The sequence below is a fragment of the Haematobia irritans genome, chromosome 1, assembly GCF_050003625.1.
Source record: "Haematobia irritans isolate KBUSLIRL chromosome 1, ASM5000362v1, whole genome shotgun sequence".
Taxonomy (NCBI): Eukaryota; Metazoa; Arthropoda; class Insecta; order Diptera; family Muscidae; genus Haematobia; species Haematobia irritans.
Window position 1 is genome coordinate 3,770,637 of NC_134397.1, and position 22,226 is coordinate 3,792,862.

At 33.2% G+C, this 22,226-nt stretch overlaps 1 protein-coding gene across 21 annotated transcripts in view; it reads left to right on the forward strand.

Moving 5' to 3' along the window:
• Nucleotides 1–204: 204 nt before the first annotated feature.
• LOC142220076 (uncharacterized) overlaps nucleotides 205–22,226 on the forward strand; it is a 135,550-nt gene continuing 113,528 nt past the window's right edge. For 7 of the 21 annotated variants that reach the window (XM_075288974.1, XM_075288992.1, XM_075288994.1 and 4 more), the window contains exons 1-2: nucleotides 214–508; nucleotides 1,242–1,605. In XM_075288974.1, coding sequence (XP_075145089.1) covers nucleotides 1,549–1,605 — 57 coding nt within the window. In that variant the 5' untranslated portion in view covers nucleotides 214–508; nucleotides 1,242–1,548. Of the gene's footprint in view, nucleotides 521–1,241; nucleotides 1,606–22,226 lie in introns of all 21 variants that reach the window. The other 14 variants (XM_075288985.1, XM_075288990.1, XM_075288979.1 and 11 more) reach the window with 10 other exon arrangements.

Here is a 22,226-nt window from a genome sequence, read left to right on the forward strand (position 1 = left end):
AGTCACCCTGTTAATAGCGATAAAAATCAATATGTGTGGATAAGTGCTGCCAAGCTACAAGCACCAAGCACTCATTGGTAATGCTTGGCAACACGTCTTCATTTCGATTCAACCACTCCTTTTCGGTGTGGTGTGTCAAGTAAAAAAAAATCCAAAGCTCAAACTTACCATGGGCAATGTGAGTGCAAATTTTCAGTCGTGTTCGTGAAATCGTCGTGTTAAGTTGTTGAAAATTAAATAATATTCATTGTCGAACAACGAGCGCGTCCCAAACACACACAAATTTTATTGGAAAATTTTTTGTAAGAAAAAGTTTTCACACCACCAGCAAGTAAAATCTTGTCAATCATCCCAAAACGAAGATATAAAGATAGAAAAAATAATTACTTGACACCAAGAGCACAAGAAATTAATTTTTTTGCATTAAACGAAAAGCTGTTGAGAAAAAAGTGACAAAAATAACGGTACATACATGAATTAACGGTGTGTTGGCGTATGAGTGTTGTATGTATGTGTGCCTGTGTGTGTTCGTTCATTAACTGTTAACTGAACAATTTTTTCTTGTCTTCCTCCCCCCAATTAATACAAAAAAATAGCACGAAGGAAATCCTTCCGATTAATTAACCTTTGAACAGAAAAATGCTTACAAATGCAAAAAATATAGCATACTTTTAGGATGACAACTAATATTCTGTCATCCATGAGGCTGAATGAAAAAAAATGTCCTTACATATTTCGAGTTGTGCCGTGTACCTACATAGTATACCATGAGATGAATTTTTTCCGCATTATATTTTTCAATGTGTGAGATCACCACTTTTCCTGCTTGGTGGTCTTTTGACGTATATACGTAGTCGTCGACTTTGTTGCGAGCAGAGTCAAAGCCACATACTCTGTGTGGGTATGTGTGTTCTTGCTCCGAGCATTTGATACGGCCATAAGGAGCGACTAGGCACTTCGGTTACGATACGTATATATGATGAGTTTGCTTGCTTTTTCTTTTTTGAATTGCTTCTTACAAATTTCTTGGTGTATTATAGTTTTTTTTGCGTTTGCAAGAGACGAAAGTAATGAAAGCAATAAAGCGAATTTTCATAGGACGTCACAATTTGATTAGTTTTATGATTCTCCTGAAAGTATGCTACACTTAATATATAACAAAATCCCCCAAAACTATCTTTATAAATTGTAATTTTTTGTATTCCCGTTATATCTACATATTTTTTTCTTACCATCAAAAGCTTCCAGTAGATGAAAGTTATTGTTTTTAATACCTCAACCCAGCAATGTGTGTTACTAAATGACAACGTGTACATAATTAAGAAAGCCTAAAACGAAACAAAAAAATAATTAAAAGAAAAGGCGAAAAGCAAAGAAAAAAATTTTATAAATGTTGTTAATTGTTGTTTAACCTTAAACCGAAACCGAGCAAAGCGTATAAGCGTTTGCAGACGTTACGAAATCGATCCTATTTGAATTGTTATTGAATTGAATTGTGTTTTTCTTTCAATTAATTAGTTTTTCGTTAAGCAATAAAACACTTCCCTTATGATCGGCTCATTTTGGAATTTGTGTAGAGCGTGCCCATCAATGCCGGTTGACAAGGTAAGTAGAAGTCCTCTCCCCCAAACATTTTCCCCCATGGAACATCCATTATTACCTATGGACTATTATCAGCGTCATGGTTTTCAGTGTTGTTTTTTAAGCAGGCCATTGGGTCACATTACGAAAACCCATTCAAGTGATTTCATACTGCAGTATTTTGTGCAACTAAGACAACAAAACCACTCCATACACCAGCCAATCCACCACCATACTAACAATATTCACAATGAAGGAACAAAAAAATCTACCCATGTACAAAACACAACAAATGCAGTCCTTTTGCTAGACATGATGAGGTTGTTTTTTTGTATTTGGTGTTGGTGCTACTGCCAGCTTGCCTTCATGCACCTTATCCAAAGTATGAGGCAAACAGTACTCACACCAAATGGATTTATTGCTAAGGATAATAAGGTCATTATATAAAGTTGCCAATAACAGAACCGAGAGCTAAACTGAACTACACAGAACATTGTGTACACAAACACATGGGGACCGACGACGTATTAGTCGGATATGGATTTGAAAAGACAAATAAAAATGCAAAAGTTCTATAATACTCTTCGCCATTGGGGGTATAGAAATGGTCAAGAAAGCCCAGGCAGCTAGCCAACCAGTCAGGATGTTAAGTTGCTGGGGTTCTAGATAAGTTGAGGATAGTTTTTTTTTTATATTTTTTGGATAGGTCTTTAAAATAGAAATAAAGACAGGTTAGTTGAATACTTATGTGAAATAGAATGAATTATTATCCGCTGTAGCGGGGTTTATGCTCCTTCTGTGGGTTGTTAAATTTCAAATTTGCTTATTGTAATTTTCACACTGAAAAACACGTTACCCAATTCCAAAGGTATTATCTTTACTTTAAAAACAAAATAATAATTCTTTTTCCGAAACGAAATTTAAGACCAACAGATTCTTTAAAATAAGGGTTTCATGTCTTTTTTGCTTGGCATAGAGGACGCGTTTCTACACTCAAAAAAGGTGTACTTGGATCCAAAGAGTTTGACCTTCCTTTAAGGATTTTGGTATTGATTCCGAGCCAAAGATGCGGGTTCTTTAAAATAAGGATATTTTTTTGCGACCTATCTGGTTTTAAATATAGGATCCATAAAATTAAAATTAAGATACAGATCTCATTTATCGAATTTTCATTCTATTTTTCCGGTATATTAATAAAGCTATTCACGTCCAAACAAATGCCAGTTTAAAAATTCAAATTATGTCGGATACTTCGAAGTAAAAATATTTTCTTAATTCCAAAAAAAAAAAACTTTAAACCAAAGATGCTAAATCCTCAAAATAAGTTTTAGCCTATATTTGAAGCGTTTTTATCTTAAATCTAAAGATTCAATATTTCAATTAATTTAAGAACGATTACCTTAAATCAAAAATGTGTTTCTTTAATTCAAGGAAAGTTTGCCCTAGTTTAAAGACATGCAACTTTAACGAAGGGACGCAAATTTTCAAAATGTGTGTCCTAAATTTAATGAAAAAAATTTTTGAAACAAAGATTATAAACTTTCTTTTAATTAAAATTTCATTATTTTAAAGAAATTTGTCCATAATAGTGTGTTAATTGCGTATCCTAAAATTGAGGTTGTGTAATCTTTAATATCACGTAAATATTTTTTTTCAGTGTATGGTATAAAGTCTTTTTCCTTGCCAAAAAGACGATAAGACGTGAAGGAAAAAACAAAAACAGAAAAAACGAATAAATTAAAATTTATTACCTAGAATCAAGTACTTAAAACTTAAATTTAAAAGAGATTTTTTCGATCCTATAAATATTCTTAATTCAATTCTCCGCTTTTTAGGCTCGGAATCAATACCAAAATTTTGGGAAAAATGTATAACCTATAAATTTTATAAATTGTTGTTCACTTGGCCCTGAAGTACAAAAATATAACAGCAGACATCGAAAGCTGTTTTTAGCAGACTTTTTTCTATGAGTGTGGGATTACATTTTTCTGCGTGAATTGGCTTTTAAATTGAGGTTATGGGTACTTGCAACTGGGAATTTTCATATAGGAATAGAGGACACAACAACAGAAATTTCACATCGCCGTAGGAAATATTTCACTCTATGTCGTTTGGATTTGGATATTTTCTTTGAAGCGTAGAAGGGGGAAGGGAAAACTCATTTATTCAGATAGGTAGGCTACGACCGCATTTATACGGCTCAATTATTTCGCCAACTTTAGGTTTCAATCGTTCAGACAGTACTCTTGGTAGACACTTGTGGACATAATTCTCCACACTTGGGGGATATAAGGATACAATATGCTGAGGACCCAGTAATCGTTTAATGGCTCTCCTAGTCAGATTGTAGCATTGTCAGAATATCGCCTGTACGCAAAAGAATTAATTTCTGTGCTCGGAAAAAAATGTTACGCGTATATTTTTTTTTGTTCGTTTTTGTTTGTCTTAAGGAGTTGACTTTAACAAGAAAAGAAAACTTCGTTGACGTTTTATCGTTGCTAATACTTTCGTTAAACGAAATGGTCTAACGATGCTCTTCTGTGAGAGGTTTTTGAACCCATTTCGCTGCTATACCATAGGGAAATTGGATTACTCGTGGTAGTGTCCTTGTTGTCTATCCCGATTGCAGGTTCTGCATCATTAATGTAATTCTGAACAATGTCATTGTGACCCAGTAATATTTTGTATATCAAGATGTTGGAATCTGATGGAACTAACTATTATAAAAGAAGGACATTACCACAACCAAAGAAAACCTATTTTAATCCGTATTGAAATTTTAAACCAGCGAAATTACTGTTTTTTTTTATAAAACATTTTCTTTGAAAACAATTAAACCCGAATATATCACAAGTTATGCAACTATTGCCTCCTTTTTAGTTGTTTGGCATAGAAAGAAGACTTTTTTGTATATAATTTCGTAAACTCTTTTTTCAGTGTATACACGCAGTGTATACACGTTAGGGTTTTTTGAATTGCTTCGAAAATTTTAAACTTTTAGCACCAAAAAAATTCGTTTGTTACAAAATTTTTATTTTTTCAATAAAAAAAGTTATTTTTGAAACAACAACGCAGTCCATTTCGTTTATATCAAACACTGTTCTTTTCTGACTTTTAGTCTTTAATAAGACACATTTTACAGTTCAAAATTTAATATACTACAATGTAATAATGAACATTTTTTCGGAATCTTCCGAACATATCTGGAATATATGTAAAAAAAAAAACAAAAAAAACTTTGGTCGAAGCAGGGATCGAACCCACGACCCTTGGCATGCAAGTCGAACGTAGCAACCACTGCTCCACGGTGCCAAACTAAATGTTTGTTTCTGTTAAATAAACTTTGTTTATTCGGTTCGTGGGCGTCGCAAGCTATGCTATATAAATATAACTTATATGGATATTTATCTATTGATGACCATAACAGGTACATAGCTCAGTGGTTAGTGTGTTGGCTTACAAAGTGCATGGTCCGCGGTTCGATTCTCCGTCCAGGCGAAAGGTAAAAAAAATTTTAAAAATTTCTAAAATCGTATAATTTCTTCTACATTGTTGGTATTACAGGAAAAGGTGTTAAGAACTAAAAAAGCTCGGGGATGTGAGAAAGATGTGAGGGAAAATGCAATTAGCAAGAAAACAATGTTTTTTTTTGAGTTTGTCTTTATGAAATCCTGGAAAAGAATAAACGTTTATCACAAAAAGTATATACTTTTCTTCCAAATACACTTCCTTACAGCGAAAAGCAAATGAGAAACGAACTTTGTTTGGGAGGACAGAATTATTTTTTTCCGTGTGCATAGTTATATTACCAAAAGAGCAGTAGATCGTTTCGCCGTATTGAATACAAAGGGGCATAGGTTCAATATAAATTACCTATGTCCCTTTGTATTCAATACGGCCATACGAGCCATTGGACCGCGCAGTACTTCCCTATGATAAGTCCATGTACGATTTGGAATCATTTTGGAATATTTTGTCAGCTGTGTTTCATTGACTTTATTTGGTGAGATGTTAATGTCCAGGTTGGTGTCCAACATTTCCTATATAATCCAATATTTGAGGTTATGTAAATAAAATATATTCGAAGATTATCATAATCTGCAAAATTAAGTGCAGAAAGAGAAACACATTTTTTAACAAACAAACATTTAACAACATTAGTTACGGATAATATAAAAAAACCGGAAGAAGGAGCACATGGAAATTTGCTATTAAATGCCAAATACATACTCAATCTTCCGTGCACACACACACACTCTCATACAATTTCCAACAAATATTCCACAATACAATTCTTTACGCAATTGGCTTCACGTTGAAGAAGTCGTAAAATAGAATGACAATTCATTCTATATGGCAGAAGAAAACTTGGAATTAGGTGGAGTGGAAGAAGGTTCAAACTTCGGGTTATTTTCAAAATAGAAGACAAATCGAATGAGAAACGGAACACCAAACTAAAACCCACATGTGTGTATAGAAGAAGAGACTTTGTAGAAGAAAATCAATACCATATGAAGAGGAGTGAGTGTCATTCAATTGTGGATAGTAAGAATAACAATAAGACATATGGACATGGCACATATCTACATAGGTATATAGCAAAGAAAATGAAGAAAGCAAAAATAAGTTGATTTGTAAAACAAAAACAACAAAACAGAATATAAAGGTACAATCTGAAAGAATGAAAACTAACTAGAACCTGCGACAAGTGGTGATAAAAGTGAGAAGAGAATCACTTAATTGAACAAACGGAAGAGAGAAAGAGAAAGATAAAGGAAATGAGAAAAGAGAGAATATGACAAAAATTGTATTAAGACCCTAGAAGAATGCAATAAAAATAAACTCAACTCAAATAACAGCTGTAACAAATAAATCTCACGAGTGTGCTATGCTCTCACCCCTTGTGCGAGAGGAAATATAACAATACACAAAGTCAATCAGAAAGAGAGAACAAACTCACCACATGAACTTTCAAACCCAGCAACAACACTTAACAAGAGACTCTGTTGAGTACACGAAACATAAGTGCAAAGCAGAATGACAAAACAACGTCCATTTAACATTTCCTTGCCGTATGACTGGAGCCGGCTTTTGACTGTTGGTAGGCTCAGTGGGTTGGCTGTTGCCTTTAAAGGATAATAGCCAAGAACCACTAAAGAATCAAATGTCGAGGAGAAAATATAAGAAGGACAACGAAAACGAAAACAACAACAAAAACATGTTAATGTGATGTAGTGGTATTGCTGATATAAATAGTAGAGTTATTACTATTACATCAGCAGTGTTGGCAACTTCTAACACTACGACAGAACCAAACGCATGTCTTGTCTCTCTTTGGCACTCATAAAGGCAACTTGGTGTCCTTTGACAGGGGTTTGGTTTGGGTGTTTTTCTTTGCATTTTAAACAAATCGTAATGGAACGTTTGCATTTTAATTTCATTGCAAATGCCGGTTGAAAATCAGCATGTGTGCTAGCTCGACAAATATTGCTCGTCATCCTCATCATTTCGAAGGATTACGAAGACAGTTTTAGCATTTTTTCCTCTTTTCGTTTTTATTCATTGGTTTTGATGACTCATCACATTGAAAAAATTTCAAATTTAATACGGTGTATAGAATAAATATGAAACTAGGCAATTCGTGGAACTTTCCATGGGTTATACTAATGATGATGGTGGAATTGAAAAGAAGAAGAAAAACAAGAAACAACATGCAAAGTTTTTTACATTCAAAATAATAAGAAAAATTTGTTATGCTAAACGAAATGGATTATCTCCTTTCTTCTTTGTGAGTAATTAATAAAATTAACAAGTACATACGGCAAAAAGCTCGGCCGGCCAAATCTTAAATACTCATCAATATGGAACGCATACAATGATTTTCTTCCTTATTTTCTTTTTAAATTTGTAACATTAAATTTTCGATTGGTTGGAAAATTGTTTGTTTAATTTCAAGAGGGAATCTTAAATATCTCTCTAAGCGTTTAAGAGAATCGTGTGAAAATATCGCCTCTCGTGTGGTGAACTAAATAATTCCATGAACTAAAATATAATAAAATTGGCTTTAGTGACATATAGGGTTCACTTTTTTTGAGTGCACGTAATTATAAAATTTCAAGTAAATTGAATGCGGATATATACCAAATTTGACATGTCTCCTTACGGGCCAACAGCTACATGCTCTCAAGAAGTCAAATCGGGAGATCGTTCGTATGGGGGATACATCGAATCATGGACCGATATAAGCCAATTTCGAAGTGAACCTTTTTGCGGACAAAATATGGGACAGATACATTTATTTTTTGTTTATAATGTCATACACAGTCCTGAGATTTTGTTTCTAAATAGAAAAGAGAAAAACTTGGTCTTATTTCTGAATTGACTTGAAATGTATATTTATTAGGGATTACGTGTGAACCAAGTCATAAATTAGATTGATAAAATATAAGGAAATAGGAACTCTCAAGTTTTTGTTAGATGCCGTTTACTGTACGAAATCGGTATTAGAGCATTTACAAACATAAATATATAATTAAACAAACACTGAAAGAAGAGATTTCCTTTTTCAGGAACAAAATTTTAGACCAGCATGGTTTCCTTTTTGTTGCTAAAAAAAATTCGTTAAATGTTTCGACAAATGTTGGTATGCCTATCATAATTTCAGGTTTATTTGCTCCTTCATACAATTCATTACAACAAGGGGGGTTTCGTTTGTCTAAAAATTTATTCCGGAGGAAAGTATTTTTTCTTTTAGTGTACTTGGTAAATGCTCCAAATAGACATTCAATAAAAACCCGTTTTTAGGGACGTGATATATAAGAACCTGATAGAACTACCTTAAGAACATTTCTCTAGCCTTTCGTCGCTTGCTGTTAAAGGAACGGCGAAAATAAATCTGTCCCCTGAAATATGTGTTAAAATATTCATAAATTTGGAATTGTGGTAATTGGTTTTAAACAAATTTAATTGTTTGGTTTTATTTATTTTTTAATTAGATCATTTTACAAATGCCACGAACATAAAGAAAACAATTTAACAAGAAACTTTTGAATACATATGAAAATACTATGTAGAAAATGTTAATTTCTTTTTGCATGTCTTGTGCTTCATGTCGACTACAAATTGCAAGAAAACTGCAACCATAGCGAAGCAGAATGTTTTTTTGTTGTGGTTTTTTTTGTTATATCTTGCTACACTTTATGGTGTTACTTTTCCATGAGACACAAACATTCACCTGGCCCAGGGACGAGGCTATCTATCGTTAGCGGTTTTATTGCGACTGAGCCGTGATAAGGCTACGTTGTAGATGATGCAGCCAACCACTCCTACTGATGTTGAACGTTGGTGATGCATGAACTGTAACCATAAAATTGAGGAATATCCAAAAAACCACTGGAAATGTGCATAAAAAAATAGAAACTATCAACGTTAAATTGGTTTACAGTGTAGCGAAACCATGTACTGATAAGTCTCCGGTCTAACAAAGAAAAACACATTTTTTGTCAAAATTCGTTTTTATTATTCAATATAGTTCCCTTCAAGAGCGATACAACGATTGTAACGACCTTCCAATTTTTTGATACCATTTTGGTAGTACTCCTTCGGTTTTGCCTCAAAATAGGCCTCAGTTTTGGCGATCACCTCTTCATTGCAGCCAAATTTTTCCCTGCGAGCATCCTTTTGAGGTCTGAGAACTAGAAAAAGTCGCTGGGGGCCAGATCTGGAGAATACGATGGTGGGGAAGCAATTCGAAGCCCAATTCATGAATTTTTGCCATCGTTCTCAATGACTTGTGGCACGGTGCGTTGTCTTGGTGGAACAACACTTTTTTCTTCTTCATATGGGGCCGTTTTGCCGCGATTTAGTCACTGTTGATGGTTTTTCCCATCTCAAGATAATCGATAAAAATTATTCCATGCGCATCCATGATGAACGATATGACCAAAACGTTCCTTTGATATCTTTAAGGCCTCTGCTATCTCGATCAACTTCATTTTATGGTCATTCGAAATCATTTTGTGGATCTTTTTGATGTTTTCGTTGGTAACCACCTCTTTCGGGCGTCCACTGCGTTCACCTCCTCCGTGCTCATTTCACCACGATTGAATTTTGCATACCAATCAATTATTGTTGATTTCCCTGGGACAGAGTCCGGAAACTCATTATCAAGCCAAGTTTTTGCTTCCACCGTATTTTTTTCCCGTCAAAAACAGTATTTTATCAAAACACGAAATTCCTTTTTTCCATTTTCTTCACAATAACAAAAGTTGCTTCACAAAAGACGCTCTATGTCACAAACTAATTGACTTACAGACGTCAAATTTTGACACGAATCATTTGAAGGTTGGTACTATATAAAAATAATATGCATTTAATACTAGCGACGCCATCTATGTGTCAGGCCGGGGACTTATCAGCCAACCTGTTAGTAATATTCAAAAAATATCATATAAAAATTGATTTTTGTGCTCTTGAACTTTGTACTTCAAAATACACTTGCTGTCTTCACGAAAAATATATTTCCTGTTTTCAGGTACCAAGATTAGATTAGAACAGAAGAAAATAGATCTTTTGTCCTCTTTATTTATGTTATGATCTATTCAGAAGTTTGTAGCTCTGGTGTACCCTTTCTGAAAACCTATACGCATTGGTTGAATTAACATAAGATCAATTAAAATCAATTTATTGTTTATTTATTGATTCCGAGCCAAAGAAGCAGAGAATACAAGTAAGGATACTTTTAAGACACAATTCTCTTTTAAATTTAGGTTTTGTGTACTTGCTTCTACACGCTCACAAAAAATCGCTTCTGTAACATATACTCCCAAACATATTTTGCTTCAAGCATATATATTTTTGGGTATTGCCCAAACATTTATATGTTTGATCTCTTCCAATATATAATATGTTTGAAAGCATATTGGTCTAAACAATATATGTTTGGGTAGTCTAAGTTCCAAACATTTTGTATTTTTGCATCCAAATTCAATAATGTTGTCTTCCAAAAAACAATATGTTATTATGTGAACATATAATATGTTTGGAAGCATTTTGCACCCAAAAATATTATATGCTTAAAAAAATTCTCCCAAACAATATTGTGCTCAAAATTTTATTTATTTATTTATATATTTACAATCATAATGAATTATGAAAATAAACAGGTAATATAGGTGCTAACAACATAGGTTTTCGACCTGAATGCTCAAAATTTTGTTTCTGCCCAATTGTATATTCCCCCACATCTTTCTCACTTCCACGAGATTTTTTAGTTCTTAGCACCTTTTTCTGTAATACAAACATTGTAGAAGAAATTATTCAATTGTATGATTTTTTTATTTTAATTTTACCTTTTGCCGGACGGGGATTCGAACAGCGGACCACACAGTTTGTAAGGATCAAAGAAAAGCTGATCAATTGCCCAAGGAAAAATAAAATGTTAATTTTGTAATAACAAGCAACAACCACCAACTTAATTCAATATCGCTCCCTGTTAAATAGCGCTCCAAGCTACTAAACACATATATGTTTATAGGCTATTTCTAAATTAATATATGTTTGCATCCAAGCATATTATATTTACAAACATTTTATGTCCCAAACATAATATGTTCTAACATATTAACATATATGTCCCAAACATGTTATGCTAGTTTATGAACATTATATGCTTGCACTCAAAAATATTGTGTTTAAAAATTTGTGTTCCAAACATATAATGTTTATAGCCAAACATATGAAAAATAGTCTTTTTCATCCGTGTAGGAAGCAAATTTTAATTTTTCGCTTTCTCAGCTTTTTTTCTTCATATGCTATCAAAGTCCTTTAAAAACGAGTTAACGGCAACTTTATTTTCCAAATTAGGACTCGACTTCCAGTAGAAATTATGTTATGTTTGAAGTAAAAAACTTCTTCAAAATAAAGTTTTGAAAAACATGCCCTATAGTTGAACGATTTTTTGCTTTGTAGTCAAGATGCAAAAAAAAAAAACAACAAATTTAAAGACAATTTCATTAAATTTAAAGAATTTTTCTGAATTATTAAAGTCAAGTTGACCTTAGCCTATAAATTTTTTCTTTCATGTTAAGATACCCATTTTTAAGTCAAATCACTTAATTATAAGGACAATACGACTTCATTGAAAAGTTTATCGACTTTTGGACAAGGAAAATAACTTCATTTTAGAGAAATGCGTCTTCTATGCTAAGCAAAATTTGTATTCGTATTTTAAAGACATGAAATCTTTGACCTCACGACAATATTTTTTTCAGTGTAGTATTAGTTATTTAGACAATAATAGATGATTTCACTTGCTTATTCCGACACATGATGCTAATTATTAGTTTGTTTTTGTTTTCTATTTTAATATGTCACGGTTTTGAATTTTGTACGGATTTGTTTTCAGGCTTAATATTGGTTTTCTCATGTTAAAAATCTTTTTTATGGCAATGTTTCTTTGTGATTCTTCAACATATTTTTTTCACTCAGTATTAAAAAAAGTAATTTCCCATTCCATTGTGTTTCTGAAATATGTATGTCTGCAAAAACTTTGATTTTTCAATTTTCTCTGCCAAAGTAGTTTGCATACTTGAGGAGCATTGAAACTTTACTTATTTGAACCACCAACTGGTCGGATTATTTTAATTACTGGAGGAGAAAACACATAAACGTTCATATTCTCCATTGTTGGTCAAAAGGGATTTACTGGAAACCCTGGTGTTATTTTTCATTTCAAGAACAAAGGATTTACAAAAGTGAGATTAACACTTGGGTTTTATTAGCACAGAAGCAACCTGCAGTGGTAGATGTGTTTATTAGGGTGCTTGGAAAGAAATTCTGCTACGTTTTGTACCCTATAAGTCGTATCATAGCGTTCACAATCTCCAATTAACTCTTAGCAATGGCTAATAATAGGCTTGTTTTCTTTTAGTACTCGATGCAAAATTTCTATGATGATATTCAGAACATCTTCAGAGAGTAGGAAATACAAGAGGAAGAAAATGGCTCTTCTGCAAAGAAAACAAATGTCAACCGTATAGATGTCGCACAATGACCGCAGCGTTTTGGTATCACTGGCGTTGTGATCGAAGCGCTGTTTTGATAAATTGGTTATAAAAGTTTAATACAATGAAAAAATTTATAAAAAGTAACATTTGTTTCATAAATACGGCAGAGATCAGAATTGGGTGGCGCTGAGGAAAACTGTATGCTATTTGTGTAAAACGTCAACAAAAACTGTGTGATATTAGAGACTTTTCCCCTACGACTGCCACCTACTGGCGCTGTTTCATTTTACAATTTCATTCTCTTGTATTTCCTACTCTCTGACATCTCATCGCGTCGGTGTTGCCATATTGCATTTTGATAATAGTATTAAAGTGTCATAAACCGGTAAATATTTGTTATTATTATATTTTGAGAACTTCATACATGAAAAATTTCACTTGTGTTCTGTGATTGAGCTGATGCCAATGTTACACATTTTTGGGCATGTCCTGGATAAACGAGTGCTCTCTTATCTTTTAGTCCGTCACGACTTGGATATCCAGTACTAAAAAAACAAGCCTAATATAATAATTGCATTCAATCACCTTTTTAATTGGAAATAGAAAACTACTTTTGTTAGTCGACAGAGAATATTGTTTGTTTCCTGATTCCAGTTTCTGTAACTTGAACTGGAAAAATCTTTTAAATCAAAGGGGACTACTGCTTCATTTTCCATTACTAAAAAACCTGGTCTTGCGTCAACACATACACTTTGAATTTCCAACTTTTCTCTTCTACACTCATATTGTATTCCATACATAGGATATGAAGTGAAATTAACTCAATTAGGAAAAAAAACTACACTTAATCTCATGTGTGCAACTTTAATAATTTACTAACATCAACCCTAGTCTACTTTTGACTCTGAAGGCATATGGGACCTTATAAAATTTAAAGGAATTAAAAATGCGTATACGCATTTTTTGCGATGAAAATCAAATAAGTAAAATTGCGTTCATTGTCAGATGAATTGCTGGGGATGATAGTAACACTAGTCTACAATGAATGACAATTAATTTTGGAATCGAAACTTCGAGTTATTGGGAGCCTAGTAGATTGAGAAGTTCTTTAAGTCTTTTGAAATAATTTAAAATCATTGAACGATTATGTAGACAACATTTCTGTTTTGGATAGTGCAGATAGTTACAAAATCTGTTAAAGGAAGTGGACAATTCAGAGTTTGAACGGAAACTGTATTTTATAGTTTTTTTTAGTGACCATGTGAGATTCACACCGATAAATAAAACAAGACTCGAATTCTATGAATTCAAAGACTGCCGGCGTACTTGAAGCGTAACTTAAAAGAAATTTGACGCTTCCGGCGGAAATTGGTTCTATATCAATGTAATGGCTTCATTACTAAGGGACCCCTCACACTGTCGGATAAACCCTACGACACAACACGTTGCGGCGACAAATCTGCTTGTGTAAGGTCATGTTCGCGTGTTACACAGACGTGTTGGCGTAAACTCAAACGAACTGTAATTTTTTTCATGATGGGGCGCCCTAATCGTAAGTTCTCGCAACATTATCGAAAACAAATTTATTTTCATTATAAAAACTAACATTTGCACGATGGAATTAACAATGTATCGCCAACTTTGGTTAAAACTTTGTCGTAGGATTTATCCCACCGATCCCCTAATGAAAAGGATAACAACATTGAGCCGTACTTAAATGTCAAAATAAGGGAAGTACTCATCGCAGGTTGAACCGTAAGTACAAGAATATTTTTGAAAATTCTTTTAAAATATTTTTAATGTGCATATTTATAATGCAATTTATAATTATGATTTTCGCAGGCCAGAGTTATCTTAAGGGTAATATGCACATGTAGGGGAAACAGAAAAACGTGTATATAATTAGTTCCTTGAATATTATTGTACGTAGCTACTTTCCTGTGTCCTTTGAACTTTAAGGCATGGTGAATGTAAATAGCTTTTTTTATGGAATTCCATTTGAAATGTTCTATCATTTTATTGTTCACTTCAGCATTGGTAGTTTACAAGGTGAACGGATTTCGTGGTATTTCAATGTCCTACTCCCTGACGTTTGGAGGAAAGGACAATTAAATTAAATATTCCAGCACCTACAACCATCCCCAGTTTTTTGAGAGGAATACAAAGAAACAAAACAAAAAACACTCCGAGATATCACAAAAAGGCGACCTCATAAAACGTGTTTTTGAGCACGCAATCTCTTGTTTGCACTTTGCATGCTAAAATAAAACAGCTGTTCCGTGTAAGCACTCGAATAGAAGGAAGGGAGAGAATGCATGACCAGTAGGTGGGTGCGTTTACCCTATTGTTGGGTGGCATTCTTCTAAATTGGCTTCTAGAAAGTTATTGTAGTCGCTTGCCTTTCGACCGGGCCATATGATTGGCACAAATTGTGTTTGAGTAATGAAATGAAAAGGTTTTCGTGTAGCTTAGTCAGCCGGTATGGATCATACCTTCCTGTATTTATGCGGGGGTTTTTTTCTACGTTTTTTAGTTTGTGAATGTATTGATTTTACGTCGATACTGTCGAACATTAAAACATACCATCATTCTTGTCATGTGATTGACAGATGGCTGTGTACGTATATACACGGTAAATTAACTAGAAAATCCTAACCAAGTGTCAACGGCGATGGTAATTGATTTGGATTAACGCTGTTCCTATGCATATGAAAGAAATACATGGTTATTTAATATTGGTTGCGTTATTTATGGATTGCTTCGAAGCTTTCAAGAATTAATAATTAAAAAAAAAAAAAAAAAAAAAATATATATATATATATATATATATATATACATATATATATGTATATATATATATATATATATATATATATATATATATATATATATATATATATATATATATATATATATATATATATATATATATATATATATATATATATATATATATATATATATATATATATATATATATATATATATATATATATATATATATATATATATATATATATATATATATATATATATATATATATATATATATATATATATATATATATATATATATATATATATATATATATATATATATATATATATATATATATATATATATATATATATATATATATATATATATATATATATATATATATTATAAAACACTATAAATATTTGACTATTCAACACTTAGCAAATTAAGGAAGCCTTTTATCTGAACATATCTGATAACACAGTTAATTAAACATCTGATCTGTGCTTGTGGAGCTATATGCTATAGTAAAAACATGATCTTGGAGTAAAAAACAATTTCAAGCACACACCCATAGAAGGAATATGATCACCTCAAACATGTTTTAAGAGCAAAATGTTATTTTTGGGTGGTGACCATGTAGCATGGTTTTCACAACCATGTTATTTTCTCGGAAATCATGTATTTGATTTCGGCAAGCAGGCTATATTTGACGAGAAAATAACATTTTAGTGACGTTACATGGCCACCATACAAAAATAACATTTTGCTCTTGAAACATGTTTGAGGTGATCATATTCCTTCTCTACGTGCATAAAAACATAATATATGCTGTGATATCCTCCTGCTAGGTCCCTACAGACTGATAGACTGATAATCAGTTCCAGCTTAGGAATTGTAATGATAATCAATAAATTTACTTTTAAAATTATTAAAAAATCCATAAAATCCAAAAATATTCGACTTTTTCGAATTTTGATTTCGCTACTATCAATTTGGTGATGAGTTTTTAAAATAATTATAGATGCGTTTCATTCTACATGAAAATTTAAAAGTTAAAAATCGACATCTGGGCTAATCGATTTTTATCAAAAAAAGTCAAAATCTACTTTTTGTGATCTTCAACTTCGACTTCTTCGTCACTTTCGGCTTTGTTTGAAAATCGGGTCAAATCGACTAATCGAATTTTTATGTAGATCAAAATCGACTCTTTATAGTTACCATCTTATAATGACCATAATCAAACATTAACTAAAGATACGAATATGAATAGAAAAAGGAATGTGATAAAGTTATTTTTGTCTTGGAATTTCTGCAAAGTCGCGACCTCAAAATAAATTCCAATAAAGCAATCCACCATAGGGAAATGGTTAGAGTACCCGACTTGGATATAAGGGGTCGTGGTTTCAATCCCAATTTCCCTCTCAGTAATGTTGGTGACATTTCTGAGTGTATCAAAACTTTGCTAATGTAAAACGTCGTACGGACTCGCATATAATATAGAGATTCCTTGTCAGTGAGCTTCCGTCTCAATGTCAACGAATCCGTCTCAACGTAAACTTTTCAAAATTTAAAAGTTCTACTTGTTGACTTTCATTAGAACCCGCTAATTCTCTCTCAATTCAAATTCGGCTTTTCGATTTTTACTGTTGCTCCTATTTTGATTTTGGAATTCACTCTTAAGTTGTCAAAATGCCGTCCAAGCAAGAAGAGCAGCGTATCACAATTTTGCTCGCGCATCGCGAAAATCCGAGCTACTCGCACGCAAAGCTGGAAAAATCGCTAAAAGTTGCCAAATCAACCGTCACAAATGTAATTAAAGTGTTTGGGGAACGTTTGTCGATAGCCAGGAAGTCTGGATCGGGGGGAAATCGAAAACCGGAAGCCGCTGAGACGACAAAGAGAGTTGCCGGTAGTTTCAAGCGAAACCCTAACCTCTCTCTCCGAGATGCCGCAAATAAGCTGGGTGTATCGTCTACAACCGTGTATCGAGCCAAAAAAACGAGCCGGACTATCGACTTACAAGAAGGTAGTGACTCCAAATCGCGATGATAAACAAAATACGACGGCCAAAGCGCGATCCCGGAGGCTGTACATGACGATGCTGACGATGTTTGACTGCGTGGTAATGGACGACGAAACCTACGTCAAAGCCGACTACAAGCAGCTTCCGGGACAGGCGTTTTATACGGCAAGGGGAAAGGTAGGAGATATTTTCAAGCCATCTGTACCTGTGTCTTGAAAATCAGCATTTTCATAGCTTCCGGGACTGTCAACCAAGAAATTTACGTGAAAGAGTGTTTGAATAAACGTCTGCTGCCTTTCCTGAAGAAACACGGTTGTTTCGTACTGTTTTGGCCGGATTTGGCATCTTGTCATTACGGTAAAAAGGCCATGGAGTGGTACGCCGCCAACAACGTGCAGGTGGTTCCCAAGGACAAGAACCCTCCCAACACGCCAGAGCTCCGCCCAATTGAGAAATACTGGGCTATTGTCAAGCGGAACCTAAAGAAGACCAAAAAACTGCTAAGGACGAGCAGCAGTTCAAGGCAAACTGGCTTTCTGCGGCGAAGAAGGTGGACAAGGTGGCTGTACAAAATCTGATGGCAGGTGTCAAGCGTGAGGCCCGGCAATTCGGATTTGGAAAAGCGAAAGCCTAACTGAATATTTTTCCTGAATTTTATACTAATTGAACTTGAAAAAGAAATTTAATTTGATTTTTTAAATAAACGATTTCACCGATTTACACGCGTTTTCCCTTGACCAAATTTTGACCGTATCACCCTTTATTCTATATTATTAATAAGAATAAAGATTCTGATTTGATTAAATAAAATATAAAATTGGTGCAAATGAATACTTTGTGTTTTCAATTTCCTTGAACATTGTAAAAATATATTTAAAAAAAAATTAAGATGTTTGACCGGAACACTAATTTTTGACATTTCTTACCAACTATTATTGATAACACTCACAAAATGACAAATAGATTTCATACAAATCGAATATTTTGTAGAATCATTATTTCCATGAAATTCGATTATGAAAAATCGAATATTCGAATTTTGATTGGTAAAAATAATCGAAAATCGATTTTTGATTAAAAGTCAATAATTGACAAATCTAAATATTACTGGTTTGTACTATAGATCCCTAATCAGTAGTCAACTAGACGATTTTGACGAACAAAGTCAATTTTCAGGAAAAAAGTAAAAAATCGATTAATCGATTTTGGAGATATGAACAATTCGACTACAAATTCTTTTGACAAAGTCTGCTTTTACACCAGGTCGATTTTCGATAAATGCTTCTTTAGAAGCCGTAACAAATAAAAATTTTGGACCCATAGTTACATCTATTCCTCCATATATTATCCTCAGTTGTTTTATCTCCTTTTTAGTCAGTACTTTATTTCCTGTAAATATGTCCAATGAAACATTTTTTCTTACACATGTATTTGGGAAGGAATACCAGAAATTTTAAATCATTTCGGTAGATCTGAAATGAAGATAGTCTATGACCCGCATGCAGTCTGAGATAACGGAGCAAGGGGATAAACTGCATGCCTAATTGATACGTAAACCTTTACACTTCTTCGTTGTCTAAGATGAACTTGTAAATTCAATTGTTTCGTAACATTTTTATTTCTATAAAAATAAAAAAAAAAACGAATTATCCAATTGTTGAGAAAAACAAATGATTTTGTCCATAAACTTTGACATATCGTGTCTAAAGGTTGGTTGGCTGGTCTACTGGATAATTTGATGTTTGTTTAAGCTCGTAATTAGATATTTTTAGAGCTGTCCAATAAACCGTGCCAGTCATGACGAGGATATGAACGTGAGTAGTCGGAGACATGATTGTATCTTCGTACATCCATAAACGTAGGCAAAAGGAAATGAAGGAAAATATTAGAAATGGATATTGATTTTTAACTAACAATCAAGGGAACCACATCTAAAGTACTGTATATCTCGCCACCAAACCATCCAGCACTTTGTCTGAGTACATCATTGGGGCGTTGCAAAAGTTGTGGTTTCGCCCATCACTACCATTGGGATGGAAATCCTTTAAATTATTATCACATAAAAGTATGAGAGTCACTACTGATTGCGTATGCATGTGGAAAATTGTGACAACATGAGTGTTGATAGTCTTGCTATTATATTAGGTGGAATCGGCAGCCAAGTGCAAAACAAATAATGAGAAAAAGATCTTTCTATGTGTTTTCCCAAGTGAGGTCACACCGCCTAGTGCATTAGCTCCTACTTCACATTGAGTGTGACCCTCAATTCAATTGATTTTTGTAGGTTTTATAAATCTTGAATGTCGACATTTTAAAATTTTGGCGTAATGGAGCTTTTTCCCTTTTCGGTATTCTAATTTTTTGGCGTATCAAACTGATGGAAAAGATATGAAAATGTTGCAAAGTAAAATAGAGTGAATATAGCCAATGTGTTTCCAATACACTGAAAACAGAGATTGTCGGCTATGAGAAGTAGAATCGTTACAGAGGTACTGTTAAACCGGTACCGTTAAAGGTGCAAATACGCCCAGCAAAAAAAGAGCTTCCAAAAAAGTAGTTTGGATCCCCAATCTGTGATCCGCAAGTAGTGCAAACTTGGATCATCTGCAATGAATTTTACATGGGCTTGTCATAGGACGGAAGTACTCCCTTTTTGGATCCTTTGCATTGCTTTAGAAGTTGTGCTCTGGAAGTTAATTTGAATGAAGAAATTTAAAAAGCGAAAAAAAAATTTTTTTCAGCCAATTTCAATTTTTTTCATCCATATGTTTTATTACACTATTATTTTCCTATTATCTAATTTTTACAATTTGAAAAACTTTTTCGCTCCGACCAGGGATTGAACCTGGGTTTACTGGCACCATAACAGAACGCCTTAGCACACTCAGCCACAAACGCCATTGAACATAAAGCGTCGAAAGGTCAATTCAAATGTTTGTGATATGATCGTAATACGACACCAAGGAATAACATTGTAATTGCTTCTCGAGATGTTCTTTATTAGTATGAACGAAAAAATAACAAACGCAGGTTCAAATCTCACCAGCGGCAATTTTTTATCAAATATTTTTCTAAAAAAATATTTTTTTTGTTATGCATCGTTTTTATTTTTTATTTTCGGCATATATTTTCGTGTAAATATATTAAAAATCAACAAAAAAATTAAAAATTCTCGTAATTTGCAAAACGTTCTCAAAAGAACTTCTATGGAAGCGAAAAAGTCAAATGGCACAGGTTCAAATCCCAGCGGGGATGAAATTTATTTTTTATTTTTATTATTTTTTTACTTTTTTATTTATTTTCTATTTTTTTAATTTTTTTTTATTAGTTTTCTATTATTTTGTAAAATTGAATTGTCCAAAATTTGCACATAAAATAGCCTGATTGCGTTCTTTCTAATACTTGTCCACAAGGACTGCATCGGAAGTAGAAAAAAATCATTGGGGGATCCCAAGATGCGCTTTAGAAGAAATGTTTGTGTACTTGTCCAAAAGGACTGCATCGGAAGTGGAAAAAAATCATTGGGGGATCCCGCGATGCTCTTTAGAAGAAATGTTTGTGGACTTGTCCAAAAGGACTGCATCGGAAGTTGGAAAAACTCGAAGGGGGATTCTGGGATGGGCTTTAAAAGAAATGTTTGTGGAATAACTTCCAATTTTTTTTGCTGGGCGTCGAAGAGTAATGAAGTTATCGGGAAATATAGGCAATTTTACGCAAACTCGCTGGATGCATGTCTGTTACGTACATAAGAGAATATAAGAGTATTCTATCACATTAAAGATGTTCTCTATAGTCATTCTCGGATTTGGTTTGAATGACATCAGTTTTTCTCTCCATGCAAAATTTTCTAATTGAATATTGAAAAATCGATTTTCTAAATTATGTTGATTTCAAAAAGTCGAGAAATCGATTTCTGACCTTAGGAATTGTAATGAGAATCAAAAAGTTGACTTTTCGAATTTTGACTTTCGGCTTACCATACTTCCTTTATTCGATTTTTCATATTTTACGTTAAATTTCGATTACATGACTAGTCGATTTTGACCAACATCAAAACATTCAAAAGTCGATTGCAGAGGACCATCTTGTTCCATTTGAGATTTCGTGAAATACAAAAAAAAAACAGTAACAATTAGCTAAACTATGGCTACAACCAAACTGAATATGTGTTTGTTTGGAATGAATTTTTGGCTATATAAATTTACACAAATGTTTCAAGACCACCCTATTGCAAGTGCCATGGACATTCGTATATGTATACGAGTATATGCATCTGTGTGTGTGTATTTTGCTATAAAATCACATCGAGTTATGATAGATGTAACACAAGAAGACGAATGCGGATGAATTGTGTTGTTGGGTTATGTACAAACAGCACATTTGTGGCTACAATGAGGTGCACAGTGGGTTCCTATTAATTTCATAAGATTTTTAAAAATTTTAAAAATTATTATAAAAATCAATGGTAGGTGGTTTTATCTTACTGTCATTTTCATGTACCCCCTTTTAGGCTTTAACTCTCTCTTAAAAACAACTAAATTGAAAATATTTTTGTTGCCAGTTAACTTTAACTTTTTACCAGTTAAACTCCAGACTAAGTATATAGGCCGGATTAAATACATATTCGTAGTACGCCCTAAAACTTGCTTGACAGGCTCTCTATGCTCTAAGGGAGCTAGCTGGAAATGGGATTAATATCAAATAAAAATACTTAGATGTTTAGATTTTAGAGAAAAAATCATTTGAAACATATTTTTGTCTAAATACTGTATTTAGGCTTAAATTTAATATCTAAACTAAAAATACCAAATGCTACTCGGTTGATAGTACATAAATTATCTTACCAATGTTT